The sequence below is a fragment of the Sylvia atricapilla genome, chromosome 5 (assembly GCF_009819655.1).
Source record: "Sylvia atricapilla isolate bSylAtr1 chromosome 5, bSylAtr1.pri, whole genome shotgun sequence".
NCBI classification, from domain to species: Eukaryota; Metazoa; Chordata; class Aves; order Passeriformes; family Sylviidae; genus Sylvia; species Sylvia atricapilla.
In genome coordinates, this window is record NC_089144.1 from 9,635,563 (window position 1) to 9,660,473 (window position 24,911).

The 24,911-nt window shown below is 39.3% G+C and overlaps 1 protein-coding gene across 1 annotated transcript; it reads right to left on the bottom strand.

Moving 5' to 3' along the window:
• Positions 1–1,130: 1,130 nt before the first annotated feature.
• On the bottom strand, positions 1,131–24,269 carry SLC26A4 (solute carrier family 26 member 4). The gene is made up of 20 exons (XM_066318654.1): positions 24,081–24,269; positions 23,623–23,762; positions 21,402–21,512; positions 19,555–19,745; positions 18,925–19,089; positions 16,209–16,361; positions 16,015–16,097; positions 14,915–15,062; positions 12,432–12,545; positions 11,598–11,675; positions 11,311–11,406; positions 9,744–9,850; positions 8,291–8,360; positions 7,879–7,971; positions 7,681–7,776; positions 6,602–6,835; positions 5,072–5,126; positions 4,607–4,752; positions 3,364–3,447; positions 1,131–2,874 (listed from the first exon to the last, which is right to left on the bottom strand). The coding sequence occupies exons 1-20, from the start codon at positions 24,233–24,235 to the stop codon at positions 2,851–2,853; spliced, it is 2,343 nt and encodes a 780-aa protein (XP_066174751.1). The 5' UTR covers positions 24,236–24,269; the 3' UTR covers positions 1,131–2,850.
• Between the last annotated feature and the right edge of the window lie 642 nt (positions 24,270–24,911).

A 24,911-nucleotide genomic window follows, 5' to 3' on the forward strand; every position in this document is an offset into this window, starting at 1 on the left:
CATAACATGCCTTATCTCCCCATAATAGGAATTCACAAAGAGAAGTCTTAACCCAAAACTAAACAAGAAACCCCCAAATACAGACACAAGGGACACGTTTTCAGTATGCACAACTTTATTTTCTAGTTAATGGGTACAATTACTTTTCAAATGCTTTTTAGAACTGTAAAAAAGCTTAAAATACATCTCCAAATTTAATATCTGACATGCAAAGGCAGAACAGTAATACTCAAAATGCATACAAAAATACCACTTTGTCATCCTACTGGAAAAAGATAAACACATTTAGTTACACTACTTAAAGATATTTTAATTAGTACAAAACCATAGAGAAATTTTAGCTTCATTGCAAAATCTATTATTTTGGTATCCTTAATTTTGATGCATACATAGAAAATTAAGCACATAACCACGTAGGCATTTGAATGCATTCTGCATATTACCTCTTATTCTTCTATGCCACTGTAGGCTTTGAGAGAAATGCTGTGTTTTAGAAAAAGTTTAATATTTTGTGCCTGTTCAATTAAGAACAACCATGCCTGGAAAAAATACACAGGCCAAGAATAAGTGCATTTTTTCATATTTTATCACAGTTAATCCCAGATCAAATGTCATATTTGGAAAGGAACTGGAAGACAATTATTGAATATTTCATTGCTTTTTAAATACCTGTACAGAGAAGAACTAGAGAAAGTTCAAAAAATAATGTAGCGACATCTCAGTCAAGGATCTGTACTCAAACGTCACAGTGCAGATGTTTTCTTGAGAAAAAAAAAAATCACTGCTACCAGTTTTTAACTATTTTTTTCTGTAGAATGTGTCCTGCGTAACAATTAGCTGAAAGCTCACTTACCAGGTAGAATATCTTTTTACTTAAAAGGTACATCTGTTCTAGAAAAGCAATACAGCTTCTAAAAAACATGTCACTGGCCTTGTGCACTGGCAACTATTCCAGTAGTCAGGCTAATAGGAGTTGGGGCCATGGTCTGATGGGAACTTCAGGCCAGTGAGGTGGGCTGACCTCCCGTGAGAGGCTGGCAAGGGGACAGAAGGAGGACAGGTAGAGTTAAAAGCATGAATTATCAAATCACAGGCTGGCCTGAAGCTTTAGTGTCAATAGAAATCAATCATCTGAAGAGTGGTCTGATTTGCCTCTGGAACACTTGCCTCATTCTCCGATGGTGGAGATGCCCATCCCATGGACAAATGGCCCATGTCCACTGTGAACACAATCCTGCTGTTTGCTGGCTTGGACTGGAGCACCAACATCACCTAGGTTCAACTGTCTGCACTGAGAAACTTCACAGTTGTGAAGGCTGAAGTCTGTGCTTTAACTAGAGAATATAGATGCTGGTTTGGTGCTGTTTCCTGTTGTGTAAGATACTGTCCATCTGGCCAAAGCTTATAGGATTTTTTTTTTCACTGATGTTGACAGAGTTCACTCAGGTCCTGAAGCCAGAATAATTTCTTTAGTGCTTAGCTTTTCCACTGTTACCTGCAGCAGAAATCTCTGTGCAGTCTAATGTGGGAAAATTTCTCTGATGTAATCAAGTAAGGAGAATTAAATGATGAAGCTAATTTTCCACATTGTTAAAGACATTTTACACCTGGATGTTTCTTACACTTCAGTTTTTATCTGTTTCCTCACAATGCAGGGTTTTTTTCCCATTTAAAAAATAATGTAATACCGAAAAATCTAAGGTAGCAGTCTGTTTTCCACCAGAATACATTTCTTCTTTATGAAAATTAAGAACATTAGTTAAGGATTAAAGTTTTGCTGCTCAAATCTTTATCTTTTGTAAATTATTGCACTTTTGCATTATGAAGTTTCATATGTAAAAGAACAGCAGCAGTTTGATGTAGAATATTAAAAGAAAAAATCTCTATAAAAATATAACTATTCATTAAACAAAAAATACACCTATATTCCATTAAAAAAAAACCCAAAGCTCAATACAAGGTTACATTCTCACTTTCTTGCTTGCACTCAGCATCAGCTTGTGTTACAGATTTCATCAAGTACCCAGGGGCTAAGGTTTTCCTTAATTTATGTCATGATCTGCCTCTTGATGAAGATTATATAACCTAGCCAAAATAATCTTAATCATCTTCTGTCTGTCCTTCATTTAAGGGACAATCATTAATAGTAGTGCAAGACTTGCTGCAGTGGGATTAATACAGAACTAATGAACCCATATCCAAGGGTCTTTAGAAGCTTTTCCTATTTGAAGTATTACTGTAGTTCTGTGCTGTTTATTGTTCATGTGACAGTTTCACCTGTCACCTCTTTCAGTGATCTAACTACCTGCAGCAATTTAAGGAATTGCTTGAAAAAAAATTCCCAGGATACATTTTTCAAGGCTTGTCAGCACATATTCTCACACTAATGTTGTAGAATTTAAAGCCTTGGCCAGCTAGAACTCCTGCTCTTTCACTAGGCTTTGTACAAATATTGAACAAAAGGCTTGCCATCCAAAGATTTTGGTGTCTTCCACTCTCCTGGGCAGACCACAAAGCAGCTTTTCATCCTGTACACACTGATAAAAGTGTAGTGCAACTTCTTCCTGACTAGTCCCATAACTGAGTACATCTTTCACAACAGTCTTCTGATTTTCTTTTTTTATTAATATATATCACAGCAGAAAGTGCTTGCAGAATCAAGGTCCAGAATATTTCTGGGATAATGTTAGCTAAAATTTGGAGAGTTACAGAGATCTGTATCATTCAGACAAACAATCAGGGTTTTCTTCAAGTGCAAAGATTGGTTTCATAGCAGAAAACGCTGGTACAGATAGAACTGGTGCGTGGATGTTGCAGTGTGCTCACAGGCAGGACAGTACCTGCAGTCCTTCAGGAAGCAAGTCGGCGCATGGCCTAGAGAAATGGTTTTGAAAGTTGGACAGAAACAGGCCGTGGTTAGTTCTCAGTTCACACCATCTGGGAAAATTATATGTTTGTGTAAACTAAAAACTCAGTGGAAGTACGAAGAAAGTAACTTCTGTAAACTGTGCAGATTGTACAAGAAGCTGTCTGCTGTGTTAAAAGGAGGAATAAAAGGGGGAGATTGATGATAATTTTGGACGCTGATGCCTCCAATCTTACAAAACCTTCTTTTAGGCACCCACCTTGTGTTTAGATCTATTTATAAGCCTATGCAAGGCAAAAGTAGTTCTAAAGTAAGAGAGATGAGGAGATACTTAAACAGATATAATCTACTACCATCTCAAGAGAAATGTGAAGTCCTCCACTTATCACTGACATTCAGTATCCAAAGAGGGTATTTATGTATGGAGGGCCATACTCTCACAGCATGACTCAAGGCTACAGGCAGAGAATAGACACATTCAGTTCTAAAGTGCATACCTCTTCCTGAACATCAAGTTCATCCTCAGGCTGGCTGGCTTCTGTGAACTCTATGGGTTCTTTAGACTCCTGCATGAGTGAAATCTTGGTAGAAAGAAATTAAGAAACATGATGAGTTACATGTTGCCCATATCATCGAAATAGATTTTTTTTTTTTTACTCTGAAGTACCTTAAAATAACTCCCACAATTTAGAAGAGTCTGTTGTTTACTGTTTCTTGACAAAGATGATGATTTAGTTCAGCTGAGAGTAACTTATAAATTGCAGAGCCTTTGGGCCTGTCTCTGCTGACATGACTAGTTATGGCTTTGTAAAAATAATAAAATCTATCTCCAAACTGCTCTATAGCATTATAAAAATGTTAATATCTACTATAAAAATAGGATGAAAAAATTATAAAAAATAAGGGTCCCGTCGTAGTCAATTATCAGTTAATATTAATTTAAATTGCCATTTATTCATAATACTTTAATAATGATTGCTAGGAAAGGAATTGTGGTGAAAAGAAAGGAGGACATTATATGACCATTTTCCTAATGATGGCCCTTTAAATGCTACAGCGTGCAGCAAACCTTTAAATACTACAGAGTGTTCTGGTTATCTGAAAAAAACAGAGAATACATCGAGGAAATGCACAGAGAAGAGCAGCAGGAATGAACACTAGTGTGGAACAGCTTCTGTACACATCCATGCCAAGTAGAGTGAGATTATAGCTTTGATCAGAAGTCTATGGAGTGGGGAAAGGGAGCAGGGAATGATTATCCATTGCAGCTAACAATTCAGAAGTCCAGAAAGCTTAAACCAAGCAGGAAATATTTGTCATAAAATATAAAATTAGAGAACCCATCTCCACAGGATAGTGTCACAGGTTCCAAAAGAAGTATTACAGACACATTAAAGGAAACTCCATCTGTAACAATTAAATACAATGTTCCAAATGCAACCTCCAGCTGATGAGGTTCTTAAGATGCCAATAGTCAGAAATTAGAAAATGTGTCTTAGGATGAAGTGTTTTCCATCTGTGCTGTTTCTCATGTTCTTTTCACTAACAAGCTCTTGGAGTTGACAGACCTTTCCTTTGATCTAGAATAATACCCATGTACTATAGAAGCTGCCCAATTTACTACACTCCCACTTTTTTTGTACTACAGTTCTAGGTCTAGTTTTCAATTGTGTCACAGAAACTTCAAGAATGGGTGCTAGATGATGGAAGGAAGGGAAAGGTGCTGCTGGATGTCCTTACCTTCTCAAATATGGGATCCTGGTTGTCACTGTATGTCATTTGATTCCTTATGTAGAGCACAGCATCATGGACAGTCAAGAAGAATATGTCTTTTCTGACAGTGTCATCAAAGAAGGCACCCCGTTCCAGCTGAGATATGAGGTTGTCTGAATAAAAAAAAGTCATAACAGGTTTATACAATATGAAGGAATTTAAGAAATAAATGTTAAAATACATGGTTGCAAATGTCAGAAATCAAAATGAATCCATAATTTGGAGTATAGTTTAGTCCTGACTTTTACTTTCCATATTTCCTTTACACCCCACCATTTTTTGTGTTCCAATGGAGCCAACAATGCTCATCAGTGTTACAGTTCACATATTGATTAGTGCAGATGCTACTACAACAGACACATCTAAAGATATCTCTTCTCAGCTTCATTTTATTCTTTGCATGAGTGGAAGTAGAAATACTTGAATATTTACCTTGATATGAAGCAAAGTATACTCTCACATCAATTCTCTCAAACTCTTTAATTATCTAAAAAAAAATTTGCAACAAGGACATCAATAAATAAAGTTTATAAGGAGAAAATACATATATGTCTGTACATCTGTGTAATACAATAGGCACATACACTTCATTTCTTTCTGTCTTCATTCCACATAGTACATTTTGTTTATTCACCATAATTAAGGTACTGCTATACTTTGCTATACTTAAAGATCCAGTAGTTAAGTACCTGATTGGGCCTATCTTCAACTATGTGTGAGTGGAACTACCCATTTTACACACACAGGCATTGCTGCCAATTAAGGTGATTGTTCTGTTCTCAAAATTTTGAATAACCATCTCTCCAAGTGAGACCTGTGATATGACACACTCATTCACTGGCACATGCAGGGCTTTTTACACAGATTTTTCCCCTCATGCAGTGCACCAGATGGAACTGTTCTCGGATGAAAAAGCTACATATGGACAGAGTCATGTCAATGAAACCTGTATTCCCACATAACCAGGCAGGAAGCTGATGCAAGGCACACACTGCTCCTGTATTTCACTTAGTTAAAAAGCAGGAGAATAGAATCTACCCCTGGCTCCCTGGTGGCAGGCAAGTCTCTTAGTGTTTTCAGAGGTGATTATTAATTCTGTTTCTGTTGATTGATAAACTTGAATCATGGTAAAGATCTGGGTTTATAGATAGACTAAATAGTCCCAGCTGCAAAATTAAGTTAGTGAAAGCATCAATCTAAATCAGATCAGCATCAATACTAAATATAAGAAAAAAGCATACTAAAGCATCAATACAAAATATCAGAAAAGACTGAAAACCGAACGATCTGGTCCCACACACTTGTAACTGGGCACCAAAAAATAATGGAAATACTTGGCCTTAATCTTTACACCCCATTTCCTTCTTCTTAGGAAGGAATATTATCCCCCTTGTTATATATTATATTATATTATATTATATGCTATATGTACTGTGAGTTTGAAAATCAATTAATGAATGTTGATGAAGCACTTGATAATAGCCACAGAAAATACTATAAATAAATGAATCCTTCTTCCTTCATAATTAAAATGAATGAATAAATGAAGGAATTAATGAGTAAATCTTGTGGCTAAAGACTGAACTGGGATGGTAAGATGAAATTTTTACTACCTCTGTGTTGAGTGAGCATCATCCTGTGCCCAGATTAAAGCAGTAGGCATGTGGAAAGAAAATATATAACTAAAATATTTCATAACATATGTATATAATGGAACCACATTTTGCAGGTAAATTTTTGAGTACTTGACTATGCAGCCTTCATATTGTTCTTTTAATGCATTTAAAATATACACACCACCAATATTCTACCTTTGCTGGTATTTTTCATGTTTATATTTCGATGGCATTTTTCAACAACATACTTTTTAAAACTCAGAAATTAACTTCAGCTAATGACTCTTGATTTACATACAACTGACCAGTTTCATTTTCCTGGAACACCAGAAAAAAATGCCCTTACCGTTTTTATTGATCTCACAGCTACAATATCCAAGAAGGTTACTGCTCCAAAATCAAGAATGAGACTGTGGATGGGCACCTTGGGGATGTTCACTTTGACTGGGAGTTCTGAATTCCAGTCCACCTGGATCTCTACTTCTTTGGTGGGAACTTGGAGATCCTGGTTGTTGTCTTCAGGTTCGTCATCAGTCTCAAAAGCTTCATTATTAATACCAGGCTCACTGATGATGCCATTCTAATGCGCAGATAATATATGGAATATAGAATTTAATCATGGGGAAAGTTTGGGAGTTACAGAAAATACCAGCCTGTGGTACCTTCTGTTGAAATTGACAAGACAGACACTTGTGACCAGTATTCCCTGCTGCCAGTCCTGGTACTGTGGTTAGCAGAACTAATGCCACTTTATAAGGCAAGGAACCATTCTCTATGGCTGAGCAGGACGTGTATTTGTTCCCTTTTCCCTCATTCTCGGGTCCTGTGAACCAATTAGACAAATCAAACGGATTTCTTCTTCCTCTCCCTACCAGCCTCAAGGCTCCTGAGCACTAGGCTGATCTCTCCCTTCCTTGCTGGCCTTGAAGGTCCCAGGACAACCAGGTGTAGTTGATGACCCCATCAGAGAAAAGGGAAGTGTAACAGTGCACAGAGCACTGTCCTGTGTGGGAAATTTGGACCAACACTGCTGCTGACAGTGATATGCCCCCAGGGGCCAGGGATGCCTGCACTGTCTTTTGTTTTCTCTGAGTATTGATGACTCATCTTCTTTCATGTCATTTTTAAGTCTAGATTGTTATACTGATACATCAAACCATGCATTAAGATCTAACCTGATCTGCAGGTGTCCAGGTAGTTAGAAACTCAAAGTTACATTAGGGTCTAGGTTACTAAAACTGTAAGTTGAGTTGTATTATAAATTCTCTATGCTACTTATAAACCATACTACCATTTAGTAAGTTACTCTTTTCATCTCTGTTTTAAAGATGAGTACAGAGTAATTCACAATTAAGCCTTAACTAAAAAGCCTCAATAGCAATCCTTTGAGAAAAAATATAAAAAAATTATTTTAAAAAGGCCTACCTTAGTAGCTTTTAATTTTCCCTTCTTGATCAGCTTTTGTATTTTCCTCAGTGCTTTGAGTCTCTTATTATATACCTTGACTGCATCAAATCCCACCTGCAGAAAAAGGACCGAAATTATTTAACTTAACTCAGGTATAATTATGAGGAAATCTCAAGGATAGTTAAGAAGCTTCCAAACCCACAACTTATCACTTACCGTGGATTTGAGGCTGCTTTTTAGTCCATCAATGTTAGCATAAAAAATTGGACTTGAAAACTTGAGAATCTTCACACCTTCTGGTTCTATAACCTGTTGTCAAAAAATATAAGGTTAAACAGCAACAGCCATATTTTGACTAATAAGAAGCAGTTTAATTGCTTCAACAGTTCAACTACATATCTAATTTAAAAAAGATTGCATGGATTTGTTGATGATTGAGATGATTCCATTTTCAGAAGCCTACAGCCCCAGCATCTAAGATGGACCAATTACCTGGATGAAGATGATGCTGAAATTTGTTATCTTTGAGGACCCTACTTCCAAATTCGACTTGTGTACAACATGCAAGGCACAACCTTTTCTTACACTGATGCATAGACTGAAGGAAAACAACTCAGCAATTACTCACATTTTTGTAGTCCTTGACCTTCTTGTAAATGTCTGTGCCAGGAATGTTTCCAAAGCCTCCCCATGAGGGACTAACAGAAATAAAAATACAGTGAAGATAAATGTCATACTTGGGCACTCACAGAATTGAAAGGATTGCTGCATACAAAGTGTCTTTGACTCCTGTAGTTTCCTTCTAATGCCAAACTAAGGGACTTGCAGAAGTGTTTCAGCTATTTTGTGTCACTGTAGTGAAAGGGCCTTTATAAAAACAAGGTACCTTGGTCTCAGCCTACTTAATGCACCTTTTTGATTAAAGAGCTGAGTGAACAACTTGTTCAGTTGGTTTTCCCAACCCAGAAAATTATTTTAAAAGCAGGTTAGTTTGCTTGAAATTTAAAAAGCCAATTTTTTACACTGAAAAAAATTGATGGCTTTTTCCCATTTCAAATAAACTGAAATACATTTACATTTTTTCAGATTATGTAAATCTTTTTGTCCAGCCTTTTTAATTTTTATTTCAGTCAATAACAAAACTAAAATGTTTTGCAGCCTCCAGATATATATTTAACAGTTGAAGCAAATTGTTTTCAAGTTTGTAAGGCCTCATCTCTCCTTTATATTTTGGTAACATTATCTGAGTTGAATTTGGGAATGTTTTTTTGAGGCTCTTCAAATTTCTTTTTTTATAATCTCTTATCGTATAAAGACTTTTACAAGGCTTTATTTTTAGGCATTTGCTGACAGTGCAACTATCCTTTGGTAATGCTAGTTACCATACTCTCTGGACTCCAAGCTGAAGAAAAGAAGTTATGTTGTATTTTCAGATAAAAAACCAATGAAAAAATAACAAGATTACCAAATAAGATTCTTCAAATCCACCTTTTCTCACCATTCCACTGCCATATATTCTTTAAATATATTCTTTATTCTTGCACCAACAAATCAACCAGAAGCACAACATTGTTTTTTTATTTTCATGCTTTCTCTTGCTCTTCTTTTACAGCCATACAATCAGTCTTGTGATTGTGATCAGATCTTGTGATCAGCAATAATTGAAAAGGTTATTGGCATGTATAACATACTGTAGTGTTGCCTGCAACACTGTAATACAGTTACTATAATGATGGACTAATTACAAAAGCCATACATCTCTTTATATTTGATCTAGAATGTTCCTGTCCCCTTCCAGGACTCAGCTGTGTGGGTGCATACAAAACATATGGCTAAGTACCACCAGAGTGGCCAACATGGTATGAAATAACTGCTAAAATAATGCAGCTTCTCTTTTATCAGAGTAATTAAATGATAGCACACTAACAGTGTCCTGTTCTACAAGAAATGGATTTTTTTAATTTCAAAGTTTTTGGAAAACAAAGCAGATATTCTGCCACACGTCATCTTGCATTTCAGCATATTATATTATTTTTTCATAATATAAAACTGGGAATTATTTCTGATACTGTATTACTTACAACTGAACTCTCAGCACAACTGTCAGCAATCCAAACAACAGGCCAGCAAGTAATCCCAAATCAAGTCCCAGAATGATGGATGCTATACATGTAAAAACCCAGATCATCTGGAGAAGAAATAACAAATGTAAAGTATTTTAATTTTAACATATGACTCCTGGTCATCCTAAAGAAACCGAAAGACAAGATGATATCTGGTAAAAGAAGCATATTTTAACTTTGGAACTGATTTTAGCACACTAGCAAATTAGCTGACTTCCATACAAAGCCTTCTTCTTCCTGCAAGATGCTTTCATCCATCATTATCTTAGTAGGCATAGTTAGCTTTTTAGGAAATAAGGGTATTTTCAACATAACAATATTTTCAAGGATTTGATTCCTTTGGTGAAATTAAAGGAGATACAGTTAAACATTGCATTTCATTATTTCTGATGATAGCAATCTTTGTTAACCTTTCTTAAAAATTGGAAAGAGTTTCATTTTACCAAGATGTAAAACACTGTAAGATGCTCCCCATGCAGACATATAGGGAAGGAAGGAGATTCCTCAGTGACATCTAAGAATCAGAAAGAACTGTTCCAAAGAGAGGTATTTCATATTAACAGGTTGATGGCACTTCTCTAAGATCTCCACTGAATATTCAGGCAGAACAGTTGAAGTGCACTCCTCAGTTCTTTCCTACATCACTGCCCATGCAGTAGACTAAATTTTTTAAAAAGCTGAGTGCTTGCACTTCTCACTGAAGTCAGTGGGACCTTTTGTCTATAAATCAGTAAATGATTGATTAACATATCTGAGATCTCTCTAAGACAGGTACTGCCCAATGACACTGTAACATCTAAGAATTGTAAGGACTGCATGGAAAAAATGTTTTCCTGCCCCAAGAGCCACAGTGAAGGTTTGTTCCACAGAATACACAGAGGGAGATATGAGCAAGTATTCTGAGATACGGTTGCAGTGTTTCATAAGAAAAGCCTGTTCATACATCCCTTAGCATGCCAAATGAATCCACATTCTAGTTTCGATTAGTTTTGTTACAACAAGAAAACACATTTTCTGAGGACTAGCTGAGATTATTCAGGCAAATGGCATGTTCATGGGCTAACAACATAAATATAGGTACATGAATTAAGGAAAGGTCATCTGACTTCTGTCAGAAAGGTTTTCTGACTCATTTAAACATGGCAAAAAGATAGAATGAGAATGGTAAAGGTGGCAACAGGCCATCTTTATTCTGCTTTTCAAGCCATATCAACACAAGATTGCTGTAAACTATGGAAATGGATATGAAGGAGTTACCACTGCACACAAATACTCTGACTGGCACCCTTACTGCAGGGTTCAGGGAATAAAGAAGATTAGCAGAATACTGACCTAAAAATGGGTCCTTTACTGACCTCATGGCATTTGCATTTTGAGGATGCACCTAAAAGTTTTCTGATGTTAACTCCTCAAAATCCTGTTTATGTGGTGGTTAAGAAAAACTTGAATGGCATTAAAAGGTAAAAAAAAAACCCAAACTGGACAAAAACATGCAGGAGAAGAAAAAAAGAATTAGGTTACTTACAGCATCCACTTTATTCTGTCTCCATAGACGGGGAACATCAAACACTTGCATGAACATCCCTTTCAAGTTAGCTATGACTACAGCTGCCAGCACAGACTGTGAAGAGAGAGAAATAATGAAAAAGTGGTATTCAGAAGCAAAGATGCACATTAAGATAGTGCTCAACATGACACACTATAAACCACAGCCCTGTCTGGAATCAGTCACAGTTTAAAGAATTAATCTTGCCCATCATAGTTGAGCACTTGAGTCTGATGTGGCTGTGCTGCAGAGGAAGAGTACAGTACCTTTTGTAAGGGCTCAAGCAATTTCCCCAGGGCAACAATAGAAATCAAAACGATCCCAGCTGAGATTATACCAGCAACCTGCAAAGAACAGTGTTTACAGGAAATGAACTTACTACAATTCCATCATCTGTTTCTAGGATTACAAAGGAAAAGGTACAAACAGTTGCACATTACATTTCTTTAGGAACAGGGAGACCTGCCAAAGTGTCATTGTGTTGAGGCATATGTGGGCAACCATTAGGCACTTGGGCTAACACAGAGGGAATTCAGTAAAGCAGGAAGTCTAAATAAACACAAGGTAGTAGCTCTTGAGGGGTTATGTTACAAAGACAGATGAATGGAGCAGTCTTTGTGTAAGCTGGACAAGGACCTGCAGGATAACCTGGAGTTTTTCACTTTTAAGAAGTGCACGACTGTAGTTTGGGAAAACAAAGTCGTTTACTCAACATGACAAAGATGTTCCACGGCTGATGGTGAATGGCAAACGGCAGAGCTGCTCAGGCCAGCACGTGGCAGCTTAAAGATATCACGGCCAGCTGGGAGAGACTTCCTCCCACATCCCACTGTGACAAACTCAGTCCTCTAACTGCAAATGAAATTCTGGGGAACTAGGGCTAAAAGATTTCTGACCCCTAAGGTAACTCCTGCTATGTAAAACTTGATTGCCCTCTTCTGGCAGAGCTACAAAAATGATTCACTACTAGAGCCGAGCTGCTAAGACACTCGTGGCTTTCCAGGCAATTATTTTAGGACTGTTTTCATCTCGTGTGAAATCTGTGGACTACAGAAAATTAAATTTACCTGTGCACAGTACGAGTAAGAAGAGGTCATTACCTGAGTCTTTCCACCGGTACTTTCTTGGACTGCAGTCCGTGAAAGAGCAGTAGTTGCAACAAAACAAGAAAAGGCACCTGAAAAAATGTTGCTGAGCCCAAAGGCAATAAATTCCTGAAAGATAATTGGATAATGCTGTAAATAAAGTTGCCTGAAGACAATTTTTCAATGGAGAAAGACAATATCTTCTGCAGTAGTTGATAAAGTAGGTGGCACAATAATATTAAGAAGAGTATGAATTAGTAATAGCTGTTAACTGTTTACACAAATTCCTCTTGTGCAGCTACCTCTGTTTGGAAAACAACACAAAGAAGTTGGGATACTCCCCCTGAAGTGGACATACTCGTCTGAGTACAAGGACAGTGTTTAAAAGACACTTCCATCAACGCTAACTTTTATTACTTCCATCAATGTTAACAAACCTAACATTTCTAAGAATTACACTGGAATAATTGCATCAAGAAACGGGTACTAGAATAAATTAACTCCCAGGTATCATCAGCTAAAGAAATTATTTTGATCAGTACAATAGTCTGAGCTTAGACAAGCCCTTAACTAACGTATTATTGTATTATTAGTAGAACTATTCAGGAACTTTGCAATAAAACACAGTTTCACTGAAAACTTGTAGTTTGCTGACTCAGACGTTTTTCACTCTAAGCATCCCAATGAACCCATGCTGAGTCTCAGGCAGAATTCTCACAGCTTTGCCCCAGGGTCACAGATGCCAGCACCTACTGATGCTGGTTTTTCTGCTCAAGTGACAAGGACCCTGAGAGCTTTATGTCCTGGGATCTGGGCCATTCCTCTGCTGGGAAATAAAGAATTTGGGAGCTGTCTGCAACCAACTCCATATAATTGACACATATAAAAGAAACATTGTTTTCACCAAGCTGACACAGGCACAGGAGCTTTTCACTCACTGCAAGCTTTTTAAAATATAATTTAAGATTTGATTTTGGCTGTCTCTCTTCTTTTCTACAAAATTAAATTTCTTGTAAATTTTCATTTAGCTCCAACTACAAGAGCAGTAACATACCTAAATTATTCATGCCTATTCCCATGTAACTGCTGTGATCTGTAAGAAAATATTGGAGGAATAGTTCCTAGTGTTCTTAGGCATTAATAATCTGGATGTATGAAGGCAATACAGACATTGGTAGCTAATTGTATCAACCAATCCTTCAAAATTATTTTACTACCTGCTTTTATGATGTTGTTTTAACTTCTCCAGATCAAATAAACTACTTACCCATCATCCTGGGCAGCATTTAACCTTTGCTACATGTAAAATTCATAGCATAGTACTGAAAGGAAGGCACTTTGCTTTCTATAAACTAATTCTTCTACTACACTATTTAATCAGTATCTTTGAAGCACATCACTGCTGGCAGAACAACATATTCAACAATAGAACAGCATAAACAGCACTTCTAGGATTATGTATTATTCCTTCAGATTTATTAAACTGAAAGTTGGTGCATTTTGGTCAAGTTTAAGACCAAGTGTTACCAGATATGACCTTAGAGGATTGTAAACTGACAAACAGAAACATATTTTTTCTTATATAATGCAAAAGTGTTTGTAAAGTCAAACTTTATGTAATCCATTAGTACTAAAATAAAGGACTCATTAAACCAAGTACTCATCTATTTGTTGTAGAAAGGGCATTTTCTAATATGCTCAAAGGATAAAATTAAAAATTAGCACAGGTGCAGGATAAGGAAGCTTTCTGACATTTTAATTCCACACCATGGGCAAGCAACATAACCCCTGGTGAAGACATTGAACAAATGCAGGAATCCTGTAAGAGCTTGTGATGCACAGCTCATGTCACATTCTGGCTATGTGTCCCTAGAAACCAGTGCTTAGAGCAGTGCAGCCATTTAGTGCACACAGCTACTCCAGCACCTCCATATGCTGCTGGGCATTAACTTCTGTGAAGCTGCAGGACTGATCTATTACGTTACAAGTATAGTAATATTGGCCTAACTGGTGTCATGCTGAGAAGTGCAATAATTTATTAACTGCAAAGTTCAGCTGATTCACATCCTCCATGAAGACTTAGCCTAAATAAAACTGTCCAGAGAAACTTCTTAGCTTGACACTGCCTTCATCTGCCCAAGCAGCCACCTCAAAATATGCCTTGCAAGTGGAAACGGAAAGAAGGTTATTAGGACATGTCAACTTGACATCACCAGAAAACTCTCCTAAAATTCCCCAGCCCTTTCAGAGCTACTGCAGTCACTAAACCAATACAGAAGGAATGAAATAGTATGAAAAGCCCATACTGAAGATGGATCTGGCTCTTTCTCTATGTGGCCATTCCAGCTAATTTTTTTTTCAAGACTTGAAAGAATTTCTCCTGTCAGACTTCAGTGCCTGTCTGAAGAATGTGTGTGAATGGTGTTTCTTTCAATTGGCTACACAAATCAGCACGTGTTACATTCACTATGTTTATAAACTACTTTGGTTATACATACCTGGTTTCCATCAATAGCATAGTCATACTTGGTTGCATAAACCTTCCCCACAGATACAGCAATAGCATAAGCAACAATAGCAATGGAAAAGGAGGCTGCAATCATCTGGGAAAACAGGCTGACATTTGGAGGCTCAGGAGGCAAAAATCTAGCATTTAGAAAATATATTAGTGTTACCAACTTTGAATTCTGTTCTTACCAGAACTGTCAAGGAGTTTGAGGCAGAGGCATACAGGTTGCTTATAATATGAAGTGTAATGTTTCAAGTTAATAAAAAGGTGGAAACAGCCCATTGACATACAGAACACGCTTATCTAGCTCACCCCAGCCCAAATCCTGATGCTATTAGTCAGCAACAAAGCTCCCATTGTCCTCAGCATGACTGAGATTTAGCCTTATGATAGCAAAGTGAAAAACTGCATTTTTTGAAGCATCAAATAAAGAATGTATTGAATAGTATGATGAATTCCATAAATATGTTAATGACACTTCGTACCATTGTTAACATACTTCTTCAGTAAGATCTCAGAAGCATTTTATCCCCTACTGTGTTTCCACAAATTTTAATTAATTAAGCCCTGAATACCAAATGGAATGTGAAGGTTACTACTGTGAAGTGCTCTGAATCTTTCAAGCAGAAGTGTTTACCAGTGTAATCCTCAACATCCTTGCTCCTATGAGCGCGGAAGTGATAAAGTTGATTGGGATAACAGTAGCAGCAGGAATATGAACTGCAGTGGGATAACTCAGGATTACAGAAATTAAATCTATGCAGAATTTCTTTATTAAAAATCCCTATCTTTTAAAAACCGTTTTCCATAGTCCTATAGTCACTTCACGAGCAGGAAGAAATTGATTTTTAGGTGGACTTTATCAATTAAACAGACATTCCTTAGCCCATTGTACAGAAGAAGGAAAGCTGAACAACACATTTAGGTGGCATAATTGATAGAGCCAAAAGTAAAACTCAGAAACTCTCCGGACCTGAGTTCCAAACTCAGGTTACAGTTCTCAATGTTTCTTTTATGCATTTTCTCTTACTACTGTCATTTTTAGCCAATTAAAATAATACCTTTTTCCCACAAAACAAAGACACTCACCCTCTTGGAATGCTCTTAACAATGCCTGCATTGTATTTTTTTTCCAAGTCGGCAGCGTATGAAATGCCAGTGGCTACTATTGTCTGTAATAAAATGAAACAACAGTTTTAAGACTTAAAAAGAATTCTTGTCTTCCTGTAGCTAGACACATCCATTTTATCTGTTTTCAGCTTTTGTTATGCTCCTTTGCTTACCACAATGACTTCTATTGGTATAGGTATAGGTATCTTGTGTTTGAAGCGATCATTTATTTCTTTAACTACCATGCAGACAAAAATGGTGAGGAGTCCAGCAATTAGATCTGCAATGTTGGTGGTGCCAATTTTTTCAAATGTTTCAACAAGAGTCTGAAAAATAAAAATGACAACATAAAACGTGCCCATGTCTACTTGAAGGATGTGTAAATACTCATGAGATGATCCAGACACATAGTGTTTTGGAGAAGGCCAAGTAACTTCTTCATTCAAGCCTGGAGAAGCCTGAGGAAAATGTATTATCAAGGTGCTACAGAATCAGTAAATGGATTCAATAGTGAATTAAATGGAAAAAGCATAACTGCAACCATTGTCTGCATAGGGAGCTTCTGATTCCCAATTTTTAGTCAATTAATACTAAGTTAAAAGAGCTAACTCTCTATTTGTGTTTTACTTCTACCTATATCAGAGCAAGGAAGGGAAGATCTGTAGCTTCTTCACTTTGACAAATAGCAAGGGAGATCTTCATTTTACTAAAGAGAGCTAGCATGGGCAACACTCTGGTTCACTCCATGCCCCCTACACGTGGTCTGTACCTTACATGGTTCCTGTTTCCACTGCTGGCAAACAGAGAATGCGTGTGAACACACAGGTCCTGCCAGGCTGTGGAGAATCCTGCACTTCAGAAAAGCAGCCACTAAACCTCACTCTACATTAAATTAACCCTCCCAAACAGAGGTAAGGCCCAGACTGGAGCACTCACAACTGAGCTGCAATAGGCATCTCCCTTCTCTACTCTTCCTGTGCCCTTGCTTCATCCTATTGCTTATTACAAGTTATTGTACAGAGAAAACACGAAAGGATGATTACAGAAAAGTCATAAATACTCCTCTGTCCTCCTAAGCATCAGTGTAGTTCTCACTTGCCTATCTTCCAGAAGATGTAATTATCCCATGCATAGTAAAATAGCTGTAGCAGAATGATCTGGTAAAAAAGGGGCTAGAAACAGACTTCTTGCATCCTGGTTGGCTCCCCCAGTAATGAGCTTTTGGTTTAAACATAAGAGGAGGTTTGCAGCAGCAGCACCACACTTGCCCTTCTGAACAGACTTTGGTTTGGAAACACAACATCTAAATGCCTAATTAGCTATGTTTTCTAAGGCAAAGAAGAAGCCTTCCTGAAACACTGAATCAACACTGGTTGACTGAAGCCCTTTTTGCCCATTCTGCTGTTTACCACAGATCCCAAAAGAATGGCAGACCACCTCTTAGACTGTTTCATTTCACAGGGAAACAGTAACTCCCTAACTTTGGTAGCAGATTCTGCTGATGTTGGATGTTTGGTGTTGCAGTTTGCTAAACAGTACTATTGAAGCAAGTCCAAAACTTGCTGAAGCAGACACAGCAAATCACTGGTTGAGCAGACCAGAAATAACAATTTCTTTGCTCTACATGCACCTGCAAACACACTGACCTGGCTCACCTGCAAGAACACAGGAGCTTTGAACTTTAACCTAGAAAGTCAGCATCCCACTCAGGCTTGCTGGAGCTGGAAGAACCACATAGTCCTTTTAAAAAGTGTACTATACTAAATACCATCCACTCAATAAACAACGAGATGGAAAAAAAATGCTGGATTAACAAGAACATCATTGTGCCAGGTCTGCTGTAAGGTCTATTATACAGTACTTTGTCTCACCTAACTTTCCTTGTTCTGCAGGGAAGAGTTTTCATTAGTTATGAAAAGGCCCATAAGTTAGCAATTTTTTACTCTACCCTCCCAAATAGTCCTCCAGATTTCTTTTTTAATTTTTACCTTGCTGTTTATAGTTATATTCATCCCATTATTGTTAATCTAGATGTCTACTGTATTTTTGCTAGTCTGGTTGCCAGAACTGGCAGGTAAAATCTCCAAATACTTTTTTTCCCCTAGAACAGCCTCTTTGAGAAATCTGCTATTCTAATATGAAATGCTATAGAAGATCTAAAATACTGTGAACCTGGATAGCTTCATGTTGAAGTCAGTGACACAACTCTGAGTAATTTTCCTGGGAAAGGATAATATTCTGTAATACAAGACCTCTAAGAATTCAGTATTTCTTTAATGCAACCAAAACTTTTTTCCATTTGAGCATTTTCTATAAAATCCACAAATGGAGTTGTGACAGTAACAGTCAGCCTGAATTTGCTAACAAGTGCCTGGGCAAAGACAGGAAAAAAGAGAATCTTTGTCTTTAGGTATTCACATGCATAGCTACAGTGTGAAATGGAGAATGATGCCCTCTACCAGAATGGTTTAAGTGTGAAGAGCCTTGGGACTGGCCAGCTTTGGGAGATGACCTGACAGGGTTAATAAATGATCAAATGTCCTTCACAATAAGTGAGAAAGTGAGATGAGACAAACTGTAGTCTCTAGAAGTGAAAAACTGTTTTGTTGGATAATCTCATTTAAACTTCATGTGAAAAAGTGCTCTGTCTGAAAAAGACTTCAAGATGGCAATTAGACTTTCTGTCTGGGGAAACCCAAAGGCATCTACTTAGAGCCCCACAGCTATAAATGAACAGCTGCAGATCTTCAGGAAAGTGAGAACTAAAGGAATGCTCTATACTTACCACCACATATATGAACCATCCCTGTGTGAAATGGAAGCAGAAGATAAGCCAGCATATAAAAATACCTCTCATAAAACCAAAGCAGATTAGAAGGGCATACTTACATATATTATGGAAAGGACACCATTATAATTTTTAGTCGAAACATTCAGAACTATTTTCAGTTGTGACACAAGCACTTGAAAAGCAGCTGCAGTTGTGAACCCCCCAACTAGTGGGTCTGCAAGGTACCTCACAATGAAACCAATCTGGAGAACTCCAAATACAACCTGGAAAAAGGAAATACAACCTGAAGAAGAACAGCTTGTTAAATAACAAAAAGGTACACTTTTATTTGGAGATTTCTTATGCTTTGCTTTTTCTTTTTGTTGATGCAGAGTCTTAGAACTGTATTTCCCCCCATTTCAGCTTAATGTAGCTTAGTATGGTCCATCCAAGGAAATAAAGGAGACCTGAAGAAATGTGTGAAAGGAAGCTCCAGGATATTGCACCATTAGTATTCTGTTTCATGCAGGTCTTCTGCTCTGCAATCACAGGGCTGTTCTGTTCTCTGTGCTCCCAGCCATGCTGTCAGACACTCTACACACGATAAGAAGCTGTTAAGAGTTTGTGATAACTTCCCATCACTTTTATGTTTTTAGTACAGGAAAATGTCTGACTACTATAAGAAGGTATTTTCCTCCCGTTAACATTAAAGCAGTGTCAACCTTGTGTCTTCAAGGCAACTATTTTACCTGTAAAATTCCAACCAGGAACGTGAGAGTGCTAGCAATCAGCACTCTCTGTGCATCTCTGGATTCAGTGTCTATCAGGGCCACAGTGCCATTAGTCCCTGTAGCATTACTGCCTTCTATGAGAAAGTTCTCATCAGGGGCCATGCTCAATACAACAGATCCCACCATCAAACTGACTACTGGGAATGGACCTGTAATGACAAACAGAACACACTGAAGTTTAACACACACTGAAAAAAAAAAATTTTATCAGACTAGACAAGAAACTCTAGATCAGAAAAACCATGTAATACTGTAATTGGGTACACTTAGTGGTATCAGGGGACCAAGAGCTGCAGGCACTGCATACATGACTGCACCTTTAAAATATCTTTAAATACTGCTCCTTCTTTAAATAACTTATGTTGCACATACAAATATAAGTTAAGTTTCATGATTTGCTTGAGCCAGTTTAGGGCTGTACCAAGGCCAAAAGAGGCAACATGTTCAACACACTCCAACCATCTCCCTTGTGTCAGCATCACAACTAGACAACACAGGTCACCAATCTAGATGAAAGCAACATTTATTTCTTTAAGGTTTGGATTTCTTTGTTTGCTTGTGGGTTTTGGGTTTTTTTGTTGGCTGGGTTTTTGGTTTTTGTTATGGTTAGTTTTCAGCTGATCCAGTGTGCCACATGATCAGGGATCCCAACACCACGGCTGTGGCAGGAACATGATCCAGTGGGTAGGACCACATCTTTTGGCAGTACTGTGTTATTACATAGGCTAAAGATGACTGAAACTATACTTTGGGCAAGGCACAGAAAAAGTGATCATTGTGTCAGCAAACCACAATCTAAAAGTAATCATATTTGTTGCAGTTATTTACTAAAATTATGCAAGAAAGGAAAATGTCAAAAAATGCCTTAAAGATGGTTAAGTTAATTTTACAGGTACCTTAGAGGATGCTTCATGCTCATGCTTCCAAGAGCGTTGGGAAAAGCATTAAAAAAAATTGTTTGATCATCTAGAAAGTAGGAATGCCACCATAAGTAGATATAACAAGTCAGATCTGGATAGCAAATGTGAGCTGCTTGGTAGGAAGAGACTAACAAAGCTGAGAAAACATATGGAGACTTTTGATGCAGCAGAGAAGAAAGCTGATGAAAAAGTGTAGCACCATGCCAAAGCTCTGGGAGGGGAAAACAATGTGCTCTTGGTAGATAAGAAGAAGGAAACACTAGGTTTTGTTAGAATGCAGAAAAAGGAACTTCAGTGATCAAGCTGTAACAAGAATTTTAAATGTGAGAACTGACAGGAAGCACACGTCATATTCTAAAGGAAGTATGCAGAAAGAATCAAGAAGGTTTACCCACAGCCTTGATGTGAGGACCTAGAGTGGGGCTGGAGTGGATATACAAGTTCTGGGTCTCCACAACAGGCAACAAGAAGATACTGTCCACAGTAATGGAAAAAGGATGCAGCAAGTAAGGCTTGTAGAGAAGACTAAAAGAGCTCTGTTTTAGCCATCTTGAGCTTTAGCTGATTGACAAAATGTTTGTCATTCATACTGCCTACTGAGGCCTTGATCTTGTCATTTCTTGCATGGAGTGTAGCCAAAGACAAGATTTAAACTTCAGCACAAATTCAAGCAAAAAGTAGGGGTATACCCGAACTTGGCTATTATGCACAATTGCCTGTATAAAGAAGAAATAAACCTTAATTTCCTAAGATCCACCAATATTAATATTCACCATAGCCAATTTGTTTCAGAAAGTAGTTATATTGTATGAAATATGAATGTCTGCAGTAAGGATTAACACTTTGTAATAGATAATTCACTGTAACTTGAACACATGCAGTTACCAACTGAGATGTGCCTTGATGTTCCCAGGAAAAAGTATGTCAGGATGGGGAAAAAAGCAGAATAGAGACCATATCCAACAGGGACTGCAACCAGCAAAGCATATGCCAAACCTGAAATGATAGATCATCAAAATATCACATTTAAAATCTCTCAGCAATCTACTATCTTGTCTAGAATAGACTTTCAGAAAGATTCACTGCTTTGGTCCAGATGCAATTTAGAATATTTGTCTGTAAGTCAGTAGCAGGCACACAAGTGAGTATCAGTGACTGTGTATCCCATGCTGGTAGCTGAATGAGAAAGTACTGAGAGATGTTCTTGTATTTGCATAGGTAGCTCAATACACAGGCTGAGATAGGAAATTTAAGTGGAGAACATCGTTGCAAGAATGTGTTGCCTCTTGAGAGAAAAGGAGAATGTGTGAAGGTTCTGGTTACAGACAGAAATTTCAAGTGTGAGACTGAATTATTGCACAGCAAATATGCTTCAGTATCTTCAGCTCTTGTGAAAATACAGCCACTTCTTTTCCCAGCAGCAGCTTAAAAACTAAACTGCCAATAGTAAGTCACGTAAATGAGAGTCTTGGTTCTCCTTCCTTTGCATACCTGTGCAAGCTGTCAAATCCAGCAAGCAATTTAAAAAATTGCCTTCAAAATCATATCCCAGTTAGACAGAGTATAGTATTCTCCTTCAAAGATTCCCCAAAACCTGTCAGAGTTCAAACTGAGTTCAACTGAACTCCTGGTTGTTCTACTGTGACTGATGGGAGGACTGCAAACAACACACATAGTTGCTGGGAATAGGAACTTCAGGGATCTTAAGATCCCAGAAGCCTCTTTTTTTGCAAATATTTTGGCCAATTTTTCTGTAATGTATTTTCTAAAATTTCAGTTTTTTTAAAATTATAGCTAGATGTAGATTTGCAATAATTTGGGTTTTTTTCCCTTTTTTCTATTTTTTTTTTTAATTCATAGGTGGAAGACCAGACAGTATATTTTAAAAAATTGGTTTTACAAATGTATTCTAATTAAGAGAAAATCAGGCAACTGAAAAAAAAAATAAGGAGGTTATAGTATGAGCACAATAGCTGATATAAGTAATATGAAAGGTCCATCTAGCCCAGTTCACTTTAAAGAGGCACAGGGATCCTGTAACTGTGCCACTACCTTCAGCAAAGATCTCCCAGCTCTGACACTCTTCTTTGGGAAAGAATCACTTTCTTTATTTCGCAGGTCACCCCCTGCCTGGGGCAGGAGTTTGTAATGTTTTTTTTTCTGCCAGTCTCGGCCTTGCTAGCATGCTCCAAGGGAACAGACAGGAGGAAATACTTGTGTCTAATCGGGAATGCGTAAACTGCTCTCTTTGTTCCCAATGTAAATCTTTGTCCCCTTCTGCAAACATTTAATTTCCATTGAGGGAAAGTGTGGGATTGACACAGCTAGTTTTGCCTGCTGCAGTGCCAAAAAATTTGTGAAAATAGTGTAAGAACTCTACTGAGATTAAAGAAATGAGCGTGGTGAATGTGTCACGGTTCTAGTCAGTCTTGTCTTAGATGGATGGTGGATGCTGCCTCAGCCAGGATGGTTCTGCCCTCTGAGTCTTCCTTAAGTACCTCGTTTGAACTAATTTCTGCTTATTTCTGCCACTTTCCTGTGTGTTCATCAACTGAAAGCTTCACTAATGATTGGAATAAGGAAGTAAAGAAAACTTAATATTGCAAGCCATGTGCTCTAAATATCCATCAAGTTTAACTTTTTTAAAATTGTGAATACGTCACCACCTCCTTGACCTGAACAACCTTATGAGATGAATTTTAAAGAAGAGTAGATATCAAGGGGATTATTTCAGGGGAGTAACTAGATTTTGTAGGCAGTTGCAGAACTATAGGTAGGCTTAGACAACCAAAAAAGAGAAACAAGACCACACAACCTATCTGATTTACGGCAATGCAATTAAAATTCTAAATATCAAAGTAGATACTCTTCGAGTAAAACGCCTGGAAGAAAAGTTAAATACATCTTCATATCAGCACATCACAGGAAATTTAAATCTTATAGCCGAGGAAAGAAAAAAAGGAATAAATTAAACCCATAAATTATTTATTGCAAAATAATACCTAATATCTAGTATTAAATAACAAGCCCAGATTTGTAATTCCATCTGCATAACATCCCTGCGGGGCTGTCCTGGGGAGCGGGAGCGCCGCCGTGCCGCCTTTACCTTGCAGGGTGGCAACGAGGCCGGTGCTGAGCCCCGAGATGATGTCGCTGATCAGCCACTCTTTCACCCGGTAGTTGGGCAGCCACTCCAGGACGGGCAGAAAGGACTTGGCGATCTGAAAGGCCCTTTTCCTTGAACATCTGCGAGAAAACGAGTGATGAACGCACCCCACGGAGCTGCAACTGGAGCGCCCCGAGAGCCCCACAGTGACAGAGAGCCGGGCTGATGCACATTTAAATTTCAGGGGCAGCGGCCGTCACAGTCCTGTCCCAGACAGGGACGGGGCGCGTACTGGCGTCAAAAGCGCGCTCCCTGAAGAATCACCCGCGGGCAGCTGCGATGCGCAGGGAGCGGGGATGCGGCCGCTCGCAGCCCGGCGTGCGGGGCACGGCATCCCTGGGCGGCCGGAGTTTGCGGGCTCCGGCGCCCCCCGGCCCCGTCCCGCCGCTCGGACCCACCTGCAGGCCTCCTGCGCCCGCTCGCGGAGCGTGGGCGGCAGCGGCGGCCGCCGCTCGTTCTCCTCCTGGAAGCCGGGCTCGCTGTAGATGGGCCGCGCCACCACGTAGTGGCTGAGCTCGGCCGGCGGCTCGGCCGCCCGCCCGCCCGCGGCCATGGCCCCGCCTGAGGCGGCGGGCGGCGAGCGCGGCCCCCCCTGCCGGCCCCGGGCCCCGCAGCGCTGTCCGCGTCCTGAAGCGCGGCCGCGGCGGCTCTGCCCGCTCCCCGGCCTGGGGCAGGGCGAGCCGGCCCCGCCGCCGCCGCATTTATACGGCCGCCCACGGCCCGCCGCTTTATTTACGGGGAAACGCAGAGAGCCGGCTCCGGGCCGGCCCGGGCGACGCCCCCTCGTCCCCCCGACACGCCGCCCCGACAGCGCCCGGCCCCGCGGGCGGGGGCTGCACTTCAAAGGCGGCGGGGGAATGACTCTGGGGCTTGCTGCACGCACACGATCCCCGCCGACGGCTGATGGCCTCTGCCCCTCGCCAGCTGCCCCCAAGAGCCACCTGCCCGCCGGCGGCCGGCCAGAGCGCTCGCTGTTAAGGAGAGCCTCGGGGAGTGAGATAGGGCCGGCCGCTCTGGCGCACTGCCCGGCCCGCACGGAGCCTCCTTGGAGCTCCCGAAGGCCTGCCGCGTTCCACGACCCGAGTTTCGGGAATCGTCTCCGTGCATAGATACAAATGCCTGGTAAACAGCACCTGCTTTCCGAACCACCCCGAGCTCACGCAGGAGCCTCGGTGGGAAGAAGTGGCTCAGGCCCCACAGGCTCTTGGCGTCACACCTGGAAGGACGGA

What these genes read in the sequence shown, in the direction of transcription:
- SLC26A4 (XM_066318654.1), bottom strand. Translation starts at nt 24,235, where the DNA reads ATGGCCGCGGGCGGGCGGGCGGCCGAGCCGCCGGCCGAGCTCAGCCAC. An exon ending in CCTCGTTGCCACCCTGCAAG is followed by an intron (nt 21,513 to 23,622) that starts GTAAAGGCGGCA and finishes CTATCATTTCAG; the next exon opens with GTTTGGCATATGCTTTGCTG. An exon ending in GTTGTGCTGAGAGTTCAGTT is followed by an intron (nt 8,361 to 9,743) that starts GTAAGTAATACA and finishes TATTTCTGTTAG; the next exon opens with TCCCTCATGGGGAGGCTTTG.